The sequence below is a fragment of the Podarcis gaigeae genome (genome assembly GCF_964106915.1).
Source record: "Podarcis gaigeae genome assembly, chromosome: 15".
Classification (NCBI taxonomy): domain Eukaryota; kingdom Metazoa; phylum Chordata; class Lepidosauria; order Squamata; family Lacertidae; genus Podarcis; species Podarcis gaigeae.
This window is the reverse complement of record NC_139692.1, coordinates 31,898,418-31,913,673: the sequence shown is the minus strand read 5'-3', so window position 1 is coordinate 31,913,673 and position 15,256 is coordinate 31,898,418. Positions and strand designations below refer to the sequence as shown.

The window sequence follows — 15,256 nt, the reverse complement described above, 5'->3', positions numbered from 1 at the left end:
GAATTAAAATGATTTTTAACCACTGGTTTTGAAACTGCACAGGTTTCCTTGCTCCTTAGAATTCACTAGTGAGGTCCGATGCGTGGCTGCTGGTTATCAGTAAAACAATTCCATGTGAAATATTAGAATGTAAACACCCATAATGAAAAGATGCGATAGAAACGGTCGTATTAAAGCAACATGGCAGACACAGGTTGAGAGATCAGGGGCCTACCTGTCTGAACAGGTGTGTCTTCAAAAGGTATGAGGATGTCTCTACAGGGGCGCTTCTGTATTTCAACGGGGACGGCAGCTGGCAGCTCTTTTGGGTTAGGACCAGGGAAAAGTGCTCTTGTTTCAGTAGGGTCAAACAGATTGCTCCCCCCCATGGAGATTTGGGGTGGCGTTGGTTGGCCATGAGCTCATCTACCATGGGCTGCTGAGGCAGATGCCTGCCCACCCCTGCTGCAAACAGAAATAATCCCCCAACACCAGGGAGCTTTACATTTGGGCGGTGGGGCCTTTAGTCAACCCCTTCATCTCCTAATCTTGATGCATGTACACAGGTCATAGTTGGTCTGTGTGCAGAGTCCCTGCTTACAGGCTGCCAGATTTTGGGGATCATCTCCAATTTACCATACTCTCATGTGTTCATTTGAGTAATCATCTCTGGCAGGAAACAAGCCTTTGAGATGACCAGCCGGTAAGCAGAGAGCACCCTTTCCCGGGCAGGTTATATCCAGATTGGCGAGGGGGGCGGTTTGTAGTCTAAAACATCTGCAGGGAAGGCTGGTCTGGATTATCTAAAGGCCTAGCCTCTAAGGTCTCCCCAAAGGGCTGAATGCAGCTGCTGTGGGCAGATTTTTCTAATGCACCAACTTGAAGGCTCCCAATAGCTCTCCATGTTAAGTTACTAGCTTCAAATACATCCGGTTCTGACCAGGCCAGTCAAAGCAAGTTAGGGCCAGAATTGCCATCGAGAACAGATTCCCAAACCTCCTCTCCCTCTCGTGTTGCGCATGGTTGGTGGTGGAGGTGACATCTGGTTGCCACCCGTTCATCCTGGGGTGTCTGTGCCATTGTCCGGCTTCCCCACTTTCTGGGCCCGTAATGGAACAAATGGACCGGAATGCCAATCCCGCTGGCTTGAGCCTCTCTTGATAGTGATGTATTTGCTGGCCAAGTGCCAGAGTCTCTTCCACAAACAAGGAACCTCAGGACGATCTGTTCTGAATTTGATCTTGTGGCTTTTCCTGAGACAATGGCTCCGAAAGTGTCTGACTTTGCTGCCCTCACATTTTGCTGGAAGCTGCTGCTTCTCCCCCCGGCCAGCCCTTTGCTAGGAAATTAGATGCCTTTCTGGCTTTTGAAAGGCAGCATTCCAAGCTGGTTCTGTTCAGACTTCCTCCCATGAATATTGATAGTTTCTCAGAGACGCAGTGTTCTCGCCAAAGCAACTGTCTCCTTATGTTGGGGAGTGTAAAAAGAATGCCTTTTCTATGTCTTAAGTCTTTATTTAACTGTCACCAGGTTAAAATAGCCTTATTTATATACAACCCCCGAAATGCCAAGACAAAAATCCTACAGCAGAAAGGTGAAAATCTGGCTTGTGGTCCTGTGGGGACACAAATTTGGGGCATTGCGAAAGACGGAAGCATCCTATTAAAGCTGAGAACGTGGACGTTTTGCAGGTTGAGTGCAGGGGATCCAGTCATTTTGCTGAAAGCAGCAGTGTGGTATAGCAGTTAGAGTGATGGAATCAGAAGAGGCCCAAATTTTCTCTCAGCTTTAAAGTTTACGAGGTAACCTTAGGTCTGTCTCTGTCTGCCTATCTTAGCCTTGCCTACCTCACAAGAGTGTTCTGAGGGATATTAATTTAATGAATAACAACAATATACCAGCACCTTGAAAAGGTGAAGCTTGTGAAGTAAGCACAGATTGGCTGTTAAAACCTGGGGATTTGTGTCTCCCCATTGGCTGAACTGCAGTGATGTCACAGAAGCCCCAGGGGAATGAGAGCTGGCCAGAGAGAGGCGAGAGTGTTCTTTATCTAGGGTTTTGGAGCATCCAAAGCCTATCGCAACCTCATCCTATCGGAATCCCTGAAACGGCCTTGTGAATTGGGCCAGTATTATTATTTCCCGTGTTGTGCGTGAGAAATGACGCGGTTTGCCAGAAGCGAAATGTACTTTAGAGGAGGGCATGTGTGTTCTAATTGGTAGCCCATTCTGCTATCCGCTGTGCCGCCCCGGCTTCCAAGAGAAAAAGGAGAAGGCCTCGGATTACACCCCTCATACGGAGAGCAAACGACATAGCAGCAGGAAGGCTGGGAAGCCCCAGGGGGTTGTGGAGGCCCCTGGTCCTGTGGCCGATGCGCTGCGATATAACCCAAGTCTTCCTTGTCAGAGTCTGCAACTGGTTCCCGAAAGCTGGGTGCACCTTGGGCTGTTTCTCCTGGAGCTGTGGAAGACGAGCCACAAGGGGGCAGCACTGGACTGCTCCCACAAGGCAGGAGATGCAGTTTTGTTCTAGCTGGAGGGGGCCTTAAGGGGGGCCGGCAGTGCAATTCCAGGGACTTCCTTGTTTGACTTTCTTTGATGATGGGCCAGTTCCCCTTGCACCTCCGGTTTAAAGGATTAGACAGGAACAATAAAGCCGCTAGCACGTTTGCAGAACTGAGCAGGGTCCGATAACGGTTTCAGATTGGACGGGAGACTGCATGCTGAGATTTCTGCATTGTGGCGGGCCGCCCTTGATGACCCTCGTGGTCCCTTCCAGCTCTACAGCTCTGTGATTCTTTGATGGTTGGCTGCTGGCTACGACGGCAGTGCTCTGCCTAAACGGTCTGAGGAAGCGATGCTTCAGAATACCAGTTGCTGGAAAACGCAGGAGGGGAGAGGGCTGCCACGCTCAGGTCTTGCTTGCTACTGTGAGAACAGGATGCTGGACTAGGTGGGCCATTGGCCTCATCCAGGAGGCTCTTCCTATGTCCTTATCTCTCTGCTCGAGATCCTGAATTGTTGGCGGTCAGAGTGATCATGCTGGACCAAGCCTGGCTTGTTTCAAAACAGATTCCTAGGTCCTACCGGAAATAGATCACTTGTGGCTATTCCTCCCACTTTGGGCGTGGGCATGTTCTGAAATCTGAAGAAATGGAGATGGCTGCCTGGTCGGGGAGGGGGGGGCTATACCTGACCTCCTCTCCCCTCTGGTACAAAGAGGCAGTGTGGTGAGTCCCTAGGTAGCCGTGGGCGGGCTGTTGAACCCGCCCCGTCCCTGTTCCCCCACCTGCAGATCTGCTGCAGAACAAAACAGTCAAGTGCGCCCCCTTAACCTTTCACTTCTGCCGCTCTTATTTTTAACGCCAAATGAAAGCAGCTCTTTGCAAGGGGTCCATTGTCTGGCATGTTCTGTTCTTCTTGCTGCTGTGATCTTTTCTCTCTCTCTCCCCCCTCCTTTCCCAGAATCATTTCGACATCCTTTGTTGACTGCCACATTATTATTTTTTTTAAGTGAAAACCTTTACTTTTCCACCCTCCTGCTTTTCTTTTTCTTCTCTGCTGTAAAAAAAAGAAGCAAAACCGATGCCAAAAAACAGCACGGCTCCAAATCCAGGAGAGCCAGTGTGGGCCTCTTTCCAGATATTGTTGGATTCCAGATCCCATCCATTCTGGCAAGCATCAGGGCGCAGCGATGGCACCAGCAGGTTCTGGACAAAAGCATTTTCTGAGATCTCATTGGAAAAGGATTCATTCCCCCCTTCCCTGGCTTGCCTCTTCTGAATTTGTAGATTCGGATGGAGACCTGGTCTGGCATCTTTTGACTGCTCCCTGGGCCGCAATCGCTAAGCTTTGGAAGACTTTTGAGCTCAAATAATCTGGGCTATTTTAGTATCCTAAGACTTGGCACATCTCGAAAAAGAACCTCACATGAGCGAAAACATTTTGTGGGCCAAAGAGCTCGAGATGACTTCTTTGCCACTTGGCCTCATTTCATTTCATCTACAAATATAGTGGAGAGCTGCTGCCAGTCAGTGTAGACAGCGCTGGGCTAGATGGAGCCCATGGTCTGACTTGGTACGAGGCAGCTTCCTATGTTCCCATTATGCAGAAACATGAGGACTAGCGTCACACTTCATTTTCAGAGGAAGGACCCTAGCTCAGGGGCTTTGCAGGCCCTGGGGTCCAGTCCCTGGTGGCATCTGCAGAGAGGGCTGGGAAAGACTCCCTCCCTGGCACCCCGGAGAAGGGCTGCCAGGCAACATAGATGAAATGCTGAGATGGACAGGCTCTGTCTAAGGCAGCAGAAGGGTGTTTATGTGCTGCTCAGCACCGGAGAGCCAACCTCACCTTCATTTGCCACCTTCTCCCTAACCATCTTTCCTTCTCCACCTCCTGGTGCTGCCTCCATCCACCTCCTTCCCTTCCTGGCACTTAACAGGCGGCTGAGTCTAAGATTCAGGGCCTCTAAATGGCAGGCGCATTCCCCTCCATTAGCCACATTCCACACTTGGTTTAATTTCCAATTAGCCTTGGATAATAACAAAAGTAATCTAATTGCTCTTCCTCCTGGTGTCCCGGATCCCCTCCTGCTTTCCCCGTCTATCACATTTCCCCCTTCTCTGCTTGATGGAGAGAGACAGGCTTCTTTCTCCCTCCCTCCTCTCCCTTCCACCCCCCACCCCCTTGTTCATTAAGTCATTTTATTCACTGCTGAATTGGCAGTGAAGGATCGTTCACGTCCCCAGTTTCTCTCTCACACACAAACCCACGTCGCTCTGAGCTGGCACTCTTTGGAATTAAAAAATAACAATGCTTAGGGAGCCAAGAATGCTGCTCCTTCCACATGTTTGGGGCTAATTTTTATTTTTAAAGATGGGTTCTGGGGCTCAAGCCCTCTTTTTTCTTTTGTAAAGGTTTTTTTTTATTGTATTTTATGTTATACAGTGGTACCTCAGGTTACATACGCTTCAGGTTACAGACTCCACTCAGCCAGAAATACTGTTTCAGGTTAAGAACTTTGCTTCAGGATGAGAACAGAAATGAAATCGTGCTCTGGCGGCGCAGCAGCAGGAGGCCCCATTAGCTAAAGTGGTGCTTCAGGTTAAGAACAGTTTCAGGTTAAGAACGAATTAAGTACTTAACCCGAGGTACCACTGTAATGCGTATAAAACAGAGAGAACTATTATATAACAACAGAAGAAAATTAACAGATAAAAAAATGAAACCGTAAAGGGGGCATGTAGAATAAGCACAGTTCCATATGGGTTAAGTAACAAAGCCCAAATAGTGACAGGAAAAAAATGGAGAACAAATGTTGTCTTTGCATAAAGGAAGAATATTTGTGTTATTTGAACATTGAGGATTGTCCCAGATTTGCCAGGCTTGCGGCGAGGGTTATATTGAAAATGATGATCCTTACAACACCCCTGTGAGAGAGGTTTGGTCTGAGAGAGGCAGGGACTGGCCCAGCTCACCTAGTGAGTTGCATGGCCGAGTGGGGATTTGAACCCTGGTCTCCCAGGTCTTGGTCTGACACTCTTAACCATTACAGTGCCCTGAGTGGAACCACCTCTCTCTCTCTCTCTCTCTCTCTCTCTCTCTCTCTCTCTCTCTTTGCCACCCACATGAAATTAGGTTGAGGATCCTGTGAGATCAAGTCGAGGGTCACAAATGGTCAGCCCCAATTCTACTCCCAGATAACTGTGGACTGGTTTTACTTTGAGTTTTGCTGGTGTGCATAATTGCTTTGTATATGCTCAGAGACCATCTTGCTTCTTTATATAATTCCAAGCTTTTTTAATGCCCTTTGGCTAGGCATTAAAACGCCCCCACAAAATCTCAGCCAAGATTTTGAAAGCATGGATTGTTCCTTTTCCCTTCCCTCTTGCAGGTGGTGGCCAACGCTGTAGCTGCATTGTCCGAAATCAGTGAATCTCACCCGAACAGCAACCTGCTGGACCTGAACCCCCAGAACATCAATAAGCTGCTCACTGCTCTGAACGAGTGCACTGAGTGGGGACAGATCTTCATCTTGGACTGCCTCTCCAACTACAACCCAAAGGATGACCGCGAAGCCCAGAGGTAGGTGGGCCTCGGGTTGCAGACCCCTGTTCCTTAGCTCCACTTGCTTCCTCCTGGCTCAGCGGCTTCACATTTGTGGGCAGAGGCATGTGGCGCCTCTAGAGTAATATGCATCTGACGTGTGGAGCCCCTTGCTGCAGGATTCTTGTAACAGACACTGGGGAAGGCATGGAAATAGCCATGGGGGATGTCAGCTGCTGAAACGCTGTCTCTCACTTCATATGGCTTGCCTTTTAAAAGAAGAAAAGCAAAATAAAAATAAGATAATTAACTTAAAGACAGGAGAGGGAACCTCAGCAAATAAGGCTGCCAACATATTAAGGGGGTTCAAGTTCAGATTTCAAATCACCGTAAAAATTGACCTGTCTACATCAATTTCACATTTTTGTTGGTGGTATTTGCTATAAATAATAATGGGATGCGAAACCCCTATAGCTCTGTAAGCTTACAGGTTTCTTTTTTACAGTCTTTTTTATTGATTTTCAAAAATATAAACATACAGCATAAAACAATTCAAAATCCAAATATCAAGATTACTCTCAATCTCCTGACTTCCCCCCATCCCTTCCATGGGTCCTTTAGATTCTGTTTTCAACTGCATATCAATACTTCTCCATTTTTTTCATCTTCCTAGGTTATCTATACATTCTTGTTACAAGTGTATTAAAAACCCTGCTAGTGTTTCAACCAGCTTACAACGATTTTGTATAGACGTTATGAACATTTCCCCTTCTTTTTAAAATTTCCCGTCTTCTTGATTCCCAAGCTTCCCAGTTAATTTTGCCATTTCGACATAGTCCATCAACTTGGTTTGCCAAACTTGCAGGCTTCGAAATGCAACTGTTGGTGTGCATTAAGGCAGGCTGCTAGTTAAAGGGCTAGAGGAGGCTGGCTGTGCAACAGGAAATGTCAGGGCTGTTGTTGCAACCCGGTGCAAGAACCTTGCTGAATTCCTGCTTCTCTTGCCGTCCCGCTAGCCCAACTTGTACACCCTTCAGGAACTTAACTTAGCACTATGTTGAGTTACTCCCAGCGTTTTCCGGGTGCATCCTGAATCTCGGCCCCCTTCCTGTCTCCCCCCGACAGCATCTGCGAGCGAGTCACTCCCCGCCTCTCTCATGCCAACTCCGCGGTGGTGCTGTCGGCCGTCAAGGTGCTGATGAAGTTCCTGGAGCTCCTCCCCAAGGATTCGGACTACTACAACATGCTGCTGAAGAAGCTGGCCCCGCCGCTGGTCACCCTGCTGTCTGGGGAGCCCGAGGTCCAGTATGTCGCCCTGAGGAACATCAACCTGATCGTGCAGAAAAGGTCAGAGGGGCAGCTTGGGGAAACTCTTCCACCTGGAGGGCTGCCTCCCTTCTTTGTGGCCAATCAGTTACCGTATTTTTCGCTCTATAAGATGCACTTTTTTCCTCCTAAAAAGTAAGGGGAAATGTGAGTGCGTCTTATGGAACGAATGGCGTTGCGCAGTTCTTCCTCTCTGCACAGTGCCTCTCCTGCGAAGCCGGGGGAGGAATGGAAGGGGCTCCTTCCGTTCCGCCTCCCGCTTGGCTGAAGGAGCGCTGCGCAGTTCTCCCAGTGTGGCGGAGAGCCAGTGTGGTGTAGTGGTTAAGAGCGGTAGTCTCGTAATCTGGGGAACCGGGTTCGTGTCTCCGCTCCTCCACCTGCAGCTGCTGGGTGACCTTGGGCTAGTCGCACTTCTGTGAAGTCTCTCAGCCCCACTCACCTCACAGAGTGTTTGTTGTGGGGGAGGAAGGGAAAGGAGAATGTTAGCTGCTTTGAGACTCCTTAAAGGGAGTGAAAGGCGGGATATCAAATCCAAACTCTTCTTCTTCTTCCCTTTCTGCGCAGCACCCCTTCAGCAAAGTGCCTCTCCTGGCTTCTGCCTTAGCCATGCACAGCCTCTTCCGGACAGGGGGAGCCTTCATCCCGCTGCCCTGAAGAGGCTTGGCTCGGCTATCCCAGAAGCCAGAACAGCCAGAGGCTATCCCAGAAGCCAGATCCCTCTTGCTGTTCTGGCTTCTGGGATTCAGAATTTTTTCTCTTGTTTTCCTCCTCCCAAAACTAGGTGCGCCTTATGGTCTGGTGCGCCTTATGGAGCGAAAAATACGGTAGTTGCATTTCTAGCCCACCTTGTTCCCTAAGGAGCTCTAGGTAGATCCATGTTTCTTTTTCCTCTCCTCACAACAACCCTGTGAGGTAGGCTAGGCTGAGAAGCAGTGACTGACACCCTGCCCCTCCAAGGTCACACCCAGTGAGCTTCAAGTCCGAGTGGGGATTTAAATCATTTATCTTTCCTCTCTCAAATAAAGCCTGATGGAGTGGCTCCCTCTTGGTGACAGAGACATGCACACATCCCAGCTTTTGGCAGTGGCTTTGCTTCTTTACGCGGAGTCGCTAAGCCTGACGTCATCCCTGTTTAAGGCACCCACTGTGGGTGAGATGTGTATTTTTAGGAGCCACCCTGTTTTTGTGATTGTAAGTTGTTTTAAATGTATTATTTAAATGTTAGTATTTTTATTGAAAAAAAATTCAATCACAAAGGAAAAAAAGGGGAAGGGGGGGAGAACAAAGAAAGAGAAAAAAATATATACAAAAATGCGACATAATATACTACCATACATTCTTATATAGATTGATAAAGTGTTATTATCCTATTAGATATGTGGATGTTAATAGCCTTCTGCATTCTGTATAAGCTCATTTCAAATGTCATGTTGATCCAAACAAAGTCTACATCTGTAAGCAGTCTGTTCATAAGTTGCAGGTGTTGTCATATTGTCAGTCCATTAATTAAAGGGTGTCATATCTTTATTCTTTCAATTTCTCAGTATCAGTCTCTTGGCCATCATTAGTGCACGAAGAATCCATTTTCGTTGTCCCCTTGTTAATTTCCATACAATAGCTATACAGTTCACATGTAAAACGTTGTGTTTTAGAACAGTTGTAACCCATCCCGGGATAGGTACGCGGGTAGCGCTGTGGTCTAAACCGCTGAGCCTCTGGCTTGCCGATTGGAAGGTTGGTGGTTCAAATCCCCATGGTGGGGTGAGCTCCCGTTGCTCTGCCCCAGCTCCTGCCAACCTAGCAGTTTGAAAGCATGCCAGTGCAAGTAGATAAATAGGTACTGCTGCAGTGGGAAGGCGTTTCTGTGCGCTCTGACACTTGTCAGTTGTCCAGTTATGCCAGAAGCAGTTTAGTCATGCTGGCCACATGACCTGGAAAGCTGTCTGCGGACAAATGCCGGCTCCCTTGGCCTGAAAAGTGAGATGAACACCACACCCCATAGTCGCCTTTGACTGGAATTAACCGTCCAGGGGTCCTTTACCTAACCCACCCTGGGACCTTGAAGTGAAGGGCTGGTGATAAGTTAATAACAACAATAATAAATTGTGCATGCATTCCCTTCCCCAGACCTGAAATCCTGAAGCAGGAGATCAAGGTGTTCTTTGTGAAGTACAATGACCCCATCTATGTCAAGCTGGAGAAACTGGACATCATGATCCGCCTGGCATCGCAGGCCAACATTGCTCAGGTCAGCTCTGGGGGGCCAGGGGACACCTGACTTGGGGTGGGTGGGTGTGGGTGGGTGGGTGTGTTCTACAGAATAACAAACATGGGAAGCTGCAATCAATATCATTACAAGATTGCAAGAGGATGGCGCTTGGGGGGGAATTGTCATCCCGCCACTCCTTGGTGTGTGGAGTGCCCCAGGGTGCAATACTCTCCCCGATGCTTTTTAACATCTTTATGCGCCCCCTCGCCCAGCTTGTCCGGAGTTTTGGGCTGGGCTGCCATCAGTATGCTGATGACACCCAACTCTATCTGTTGATGGACGGCCACCCGGACTCGGCCCCAGACACACTGATCAGATGCTTGGAAGCTGTGGCTGGATGGTTACGTGGGAGCCGGTTGAAGTTAAATCCTTTGAAGACAGAGGTCCTCTGGCTGGGACAGGACGACATGGGACTGAGGGGGCAACTCCCATCTCTTTCGGGGGTGCAATTAGTGCCAGCACCGTCCGTTAAGAGTTTGGGTGTAATCTTTGATACCTCCCTCTCCATGGAGGCGCAGATTGCAGCTATAACAAAGGCGGCATTTTTTTCATCTCCGCCAAGCTAAGCAGTTGGCTCCTTACCTCTCTCGCCCTGACCTAGCCACTGTGATCCACGCAACGGTCACCTCCAGACTGGATTATTGTAACTCGCTCTACGTGGGGCTGCCCTTGAGACTGACCCAGAAACTCCAGCGGGTGCAAAATGCCGCAGCGAGACTCCTTACGGGGTCTTCGCTTAGAGTTCACATTCATCCGGTGCTATACCAGCTGCACTGGCTCCCGGTGGAGTACAGGATCAGGTTTAAGGTGCTGGTTCTAACCTTCAAAGCCCTATACGGCCTAGGACCCTCGTACCTACGGGACCGCCTCTCCTGGTATGCCCCACAGAGGAACTTACGGTCTTCAAATAAAAACACCTTGAAGGTCCCAGGCCACAGAGAGGTTAGGCTGGCCTCAACTAGAGCCAGGGCTTTTTCGGCTGCGGCTCCAACCTGGTGGAACGCTCTGTCACAAGAGACAAGGGCCCTGCAGGACTTGACATCTTTCCGCAGGGCCTGCAAGACAGAGCTGTTCCACCTGGTCTTTGGTCAGGGCGCAGCCTGACTCCCTCCTTTGGCAATCTTTACAAAACTTTAGTTTATGGTTGCCATCAATTTTGATTTTAATTAATTTTTATAATGTTTTTATAATGTTGTACTGTTTTAGTGTTGTTAGCCGCCCTGAGCCCGGCTTCGGCTGGGGAGGGCGGGATATAAATAAAATTTATTATTATTATTATTATTATTATTGCTTCTCCACTAACTTCGCCAGGAACTACAGGCTTGCAATGTAAAACAACACAGCACACAAGGAAAAGGGACAGGGAGGGAAGAAGACTAAAAATAAAAACAGGGGACCAATTCTTAAAAGGTTGTTCTTATAATGAGCGGGTGGCACAGTTCAGCGTAAGAGATGCCTGATGGAGCTGGGCTTTCGGCAAAGCTGATGGAGTGAGCCTTCTGTCTTTTGGAGTCTGAGGCAGTCTGGGTGCCCCCAGGTGACAAACGAGGGAGCGGAGTCCTGATGGAGCTGGCCTGTCTTCTGCAGCCTTTGACTTCTGCAAGGCCAGGGAGGCAGAGGCACTGCAGGGGACTCCTCCTCTGAGTCAGAGGATGGCGGCAGGGCTGCATCCTCTGACAGGGCGGGCTTAGAATGAGGCACCGGCAAAGCTGCCCATCCCAAGGAAGTCGCCTGAGCAGAGTCCTCATAAAAGCCAGAGGCGGATTTAGGGCAGCGTGACTGGTTCCACCACACTGGGCGCCAAGCCTAGGGGACGCCACAGAGCATCACAACTATGATGCAGTGAACTGAGCAGAACAGAAAGCGAGAGGTGGTGAGCAGCTGAAGTTTGTGCTCGCACAGGGTGCTGCTGAAATTTGAAAGGCCAAAGCCCGCCCCTGTCAAAGTTCCCAGCCAGTGACTTTTTAAAAAAATAGAAGGAAGATGGAAGTTCCATTGATTGGGTCAAAGCAAGGGAGAGGGTTAAACTATAAATCTTACTTATTGTTAAGTGATCATTATCATTACTACAGGGACGCGGGTGGCGCTGTGGGTTAAACCACAGAGCCTAGGACTTGCCGATCAGAAGGTCGGGGGTTCGAATCCCCGCGACGGGGTGAGCTCCCGTTGCTCGGTCCCTGCTGCTGCCAACCTAGCAGTTCGAAAGCACGTCAAAGTGCAAGTAGATAGCACTCTGGCAGGAAGATAAACGGTGTTTCCGTGTGTTGCTCTAGTTCGCCACATGACCCGGAAGCTGTATGCCGGCTCCCTCGGCCAATAAAGCGAGATGAGCACCGCAACCCCAGAGCCAGTCACGACTGGACCTAATGGTCAGGGGTCCCTTTACCTTTACCTTTACCTTTTTATCATTACTACACTATCGTTGTCTGATTCCAACAGGTTTTGGCGGAGCTCAAGGAGTACGCCACAGAGGTGGATGTTGATTTCGTCCGCAAAGCAGTGCGGGCCATTGGACGCTGCGCTATCAAGGTGGAGGCAAGTGAACTGACCCCCCCCATTTCTGCTTTGGTGTTTAATGGGGACCTTCTGCATGCAGAGCACGTGCTCTGCCACTGAACTATGACCTCTCCCCTGTGGAGAATCCCGTTCTGATTTCTATAATACCAGGCGGTGGGTGAGCTGCAGAGTTGTGGGTTGGATCCTGGCCAGCATTTGCACTGGGGCCTGGCCTCTGCTAGACCCTGACCTTCTTCTCTGTCCTGTCCCTCTTTGCAGCAATCGGCTGAGCGCTGCGTCAGCACCCTCCTGGACCTCATTCAGACCAAGGTCAACTATGTCGTCCAGGAAGCCATCGTGGTGATCCGGGACATCTTCCGCAAGTACCCCAATAAGTAAGCATGGCTCCCTACAGTCTACACCACTGCAGCAAAAAGCCCTGGGGCAGCTGATGCTGTCGTTGATGTCCTAGCTGTGCTTGGGGGGGGGGGGGCTTCTAGGCTTCTCCACCTCTCATGGCAGAAATTCCCCTCTTCTGTTTTTGAAACAAACCCAATTGCTTATTACCGTTGACTTTAAGGCAGATTTCAGACACCTGGTTTAAACTGAGCCATGGTTAAGTGTTCTGTTTTTCTTTACTCAGTTTTTACCCTCCTTTTGAATTATGTGATTTTCTAGGTGATTTACAAGTTTTTAAAGACCTTAAGTACAACTTCTGGATGCTGAAAACAACTCTTAGTGGTTTGACAGCAGCAGTGAGGTTCAGTCCTAGTTTTCAGAGTTTGATCAGGATAACCCCCCCCACATTCTTACCTGCTTTAAAAAGGAGACAAGTGGGGGTCCAAGCAGACCTTCTGAGGAGGGGGTGAGTGCCTGGGATCTCCGTCTCTTAGTGGATGGAAATCTTGCATCCTACATACGTTCACTTGAGCTGGGGTTCACTCCCATATTTTAAGCTATGCTGGTGGTTGAAGATTCCTCCCAAATGGAGGGATGGGGACAGCTGACAGTGAGTGACAGAGAAGAGGCAAGAACGAGAGTTCTTAAATTTGAGGACTAGGAGCTTGAAAATGTTGAGCCAGAGAATCGAAAATTTAGGACGCTACAGGAGTTGGCAACCATAGAGAAAGCAAAGCGCTTAACTTTGCCTTGGTGAACCAGATACGAGAGCATCATTGCCACCTTGTGCGAGAACCTGGACTCTCTGGACGAGCCGGATGCCCGCGCGGCCATGATTTGGATCGTGGGTGAATATGCGGAGAGGATTGACAATGCGGACGAGCTCCTGGAGAGCTTTCTGGAGGGCTTCCATGATGAAAGCACCCAGGTAATATTTCCCTCTCCAGTCCTATGGTATCTTTTTTTGGGGGGGGGAGTAGGCATTTTTCGCCGAAGGAAGTCAGTGGGCTGCCTCTTAATTGCATTATCCTGCTTTACTACAGGTGCAGCTCACCTTGCTGACTGCCATCGTCAAACTGTTTCTGAAGAAGCCGTCCGAGACTCAGGAGCTGGTCCAGCAGGTGTTGAGCCTGGCTACGCAGGTAAGCCTCTCGGTTGGGCATGTGTGGGACTCCATTTCCTACACGGGAAGAACAAAGAACTGCAGGGTTATTGAGGAAGGCTCAGGTGCAAAGAGGCCAAACAGTGGCTGGGATTTTTGTCCATGGTGATGCATCTAAGGGCCTACGAAACTCACACCTGGTTGCGTATGTTTTCCTGTGTTTTGTGGGCACAGGGCCTCCTGCCTTTGGATTTTGGTGTGTTGAGTCTGCACAGCAGGTTTTTGTTTGAGATCACTTCCCATTCCTTCCAGACTCGGGGCTTTCTTGCCAAGAGTTTATAGATCGCTTGCACCGCCCAGCAAACGCCCGGTGTTACAAAGCCCACTCAGCTGAGTCACGCAGTGTTTTAATAGCATCCTTGGATCGGTGTTGGCTTCTTGATGTGTCTCGGGACTTGGATTCCGATCCGTGGTGGTGATGGGAAAGTAAAACCAAATCAAAACAAGACTCCTTGGATGTGTTATTGTTCCTGCTGATTCATTCGGAAGTAGAGAAATACTTCATTTCTCTCCCTCTGCTTTTAAACAGAGGTTGGGGGGGCATCTGTCAGGGATTCTTTAGCAGGGGTTGGGCTAGAATGACTCTTGGGGGGGTGCCTTCCAACTCCACAAGTCTTTGATTTTGGTAACTAGGTGCCCAGCCAATCATTACCATTTTGCCACTGAGCTGTGGCCCTTCTAGGAGTAAAGTAAGATTCTGTTCCTCATAAGTGGGATTGCTCAGCCAGTAGACCATGAGGCTCTTAATTTCAGTGTTGTGGGTTCAAGCCCCTCGTTGGGCAAAGAGATCCCTGTACTGCAGGGGGTTGGACTAGGTGACCCTCATGGTCCCTTCCAACTCTACAGTTCTATGATTCTAGTTCTGAAGGAAGGGCTGATTTAAATAGGAACGTAGGGCTGTAGACAACTATTTTCTACTCTGAGTAGACCTCTTTAAAATGGTAGATCTAAATTAGTCATGCCCTCATAGTAATGTCCTGTCTGATTCCCACACCCAGAGTTTTTTTTTTTTAAAAAAAATTTTAAGTGCAGTCCTTCCAGGAAATAGGTGGTGTTGCACACTCCTTGCGTCCTCCTGCCCAGTGTTAGAAACTGAGTTACGAAAGCTGGGAACTAAAATGGCACCTTAAACCTAGGTTATGGGTGTGTAGGTGTGCTTTTTTATAGCAAGAATCCAAAGCTGAAAACGAATGAACTGTTTCAGCCATGTCAAAAACGTACGAGCATCAAATGTTCTGAGCAAAATCTTGTTAGCACAAATATGTAAAAAGAATGAATGAAAGAAAAACCCCACCAAGCGCTCTCTCACTTTCCGGAGAATAGTAATCAAATCTAAACTTTAAATCAGAACGAAAACACTTAAAACATCCATATAGTGAAATCCAGGAGCTGCTCAGAGCTGAGAGGCAAGGGAGATGCTCTATGCATGCAGGAGATTGTGGTGGAGTCCTGAGATGGTAGGTGGACTGTACCACTCCATGCAAAACAAAACAAGAACCAGAAGTAGAAATCAGGAAGAAGAGGGATGATATCAGTCAGGAATGCAAAAGGACAGATAAAATTTGTCATGAGGATGGCGCT

General features: G+C 48.8%; 1 protein-coding gene across 4 annotated transcripts in view; it reads left to right on the top strand.

The window, feature by feature from the left end:
- Positions 1-15,256, top strand: part of AP2B1 (adaptor related protein complex 2 subunit beta 1) — a 59,081-nt gene that overhangs the window by 9,514 nt on the left and 34,311 nt on the right. For all 4 annotated transcript variants that reach the window (XR_014558332.1, XR_014558333.1, XM_083714437.1 and 1 more), the window contains exons 6-12: positions 5,872-6,062; positions 7,149-7,370; positions 9,477-9,597; positions 12,058-12,153; positions 12,394-12,509; positions 13,276-13,441; positions 13,557-13,655. Coding sequence is in view for 2 of the 4 variants with exons in the window: in XM_083714437.1 (XP_083570563.1) it covers positions 5,872-6,062; positions 7,149-7,370; positions 9,477-9,597; positions 12,058-12,153; positions 12,394-12,509; positions 13,276-13,441; positions 13,557-13,655 (1,011 nt within the window). In the remaining 2 variants the exon portion in view is untranslated. The remainder of the gene's footprint in view (positions 1-5,871; positions 6,063-7,148; positions 7,371-9,476; positions 9,598-12,057; positions 12,154-12,393; positions 12,510-13,275; positions 13,442-13,556; positions 13,656-15,256) is intronic.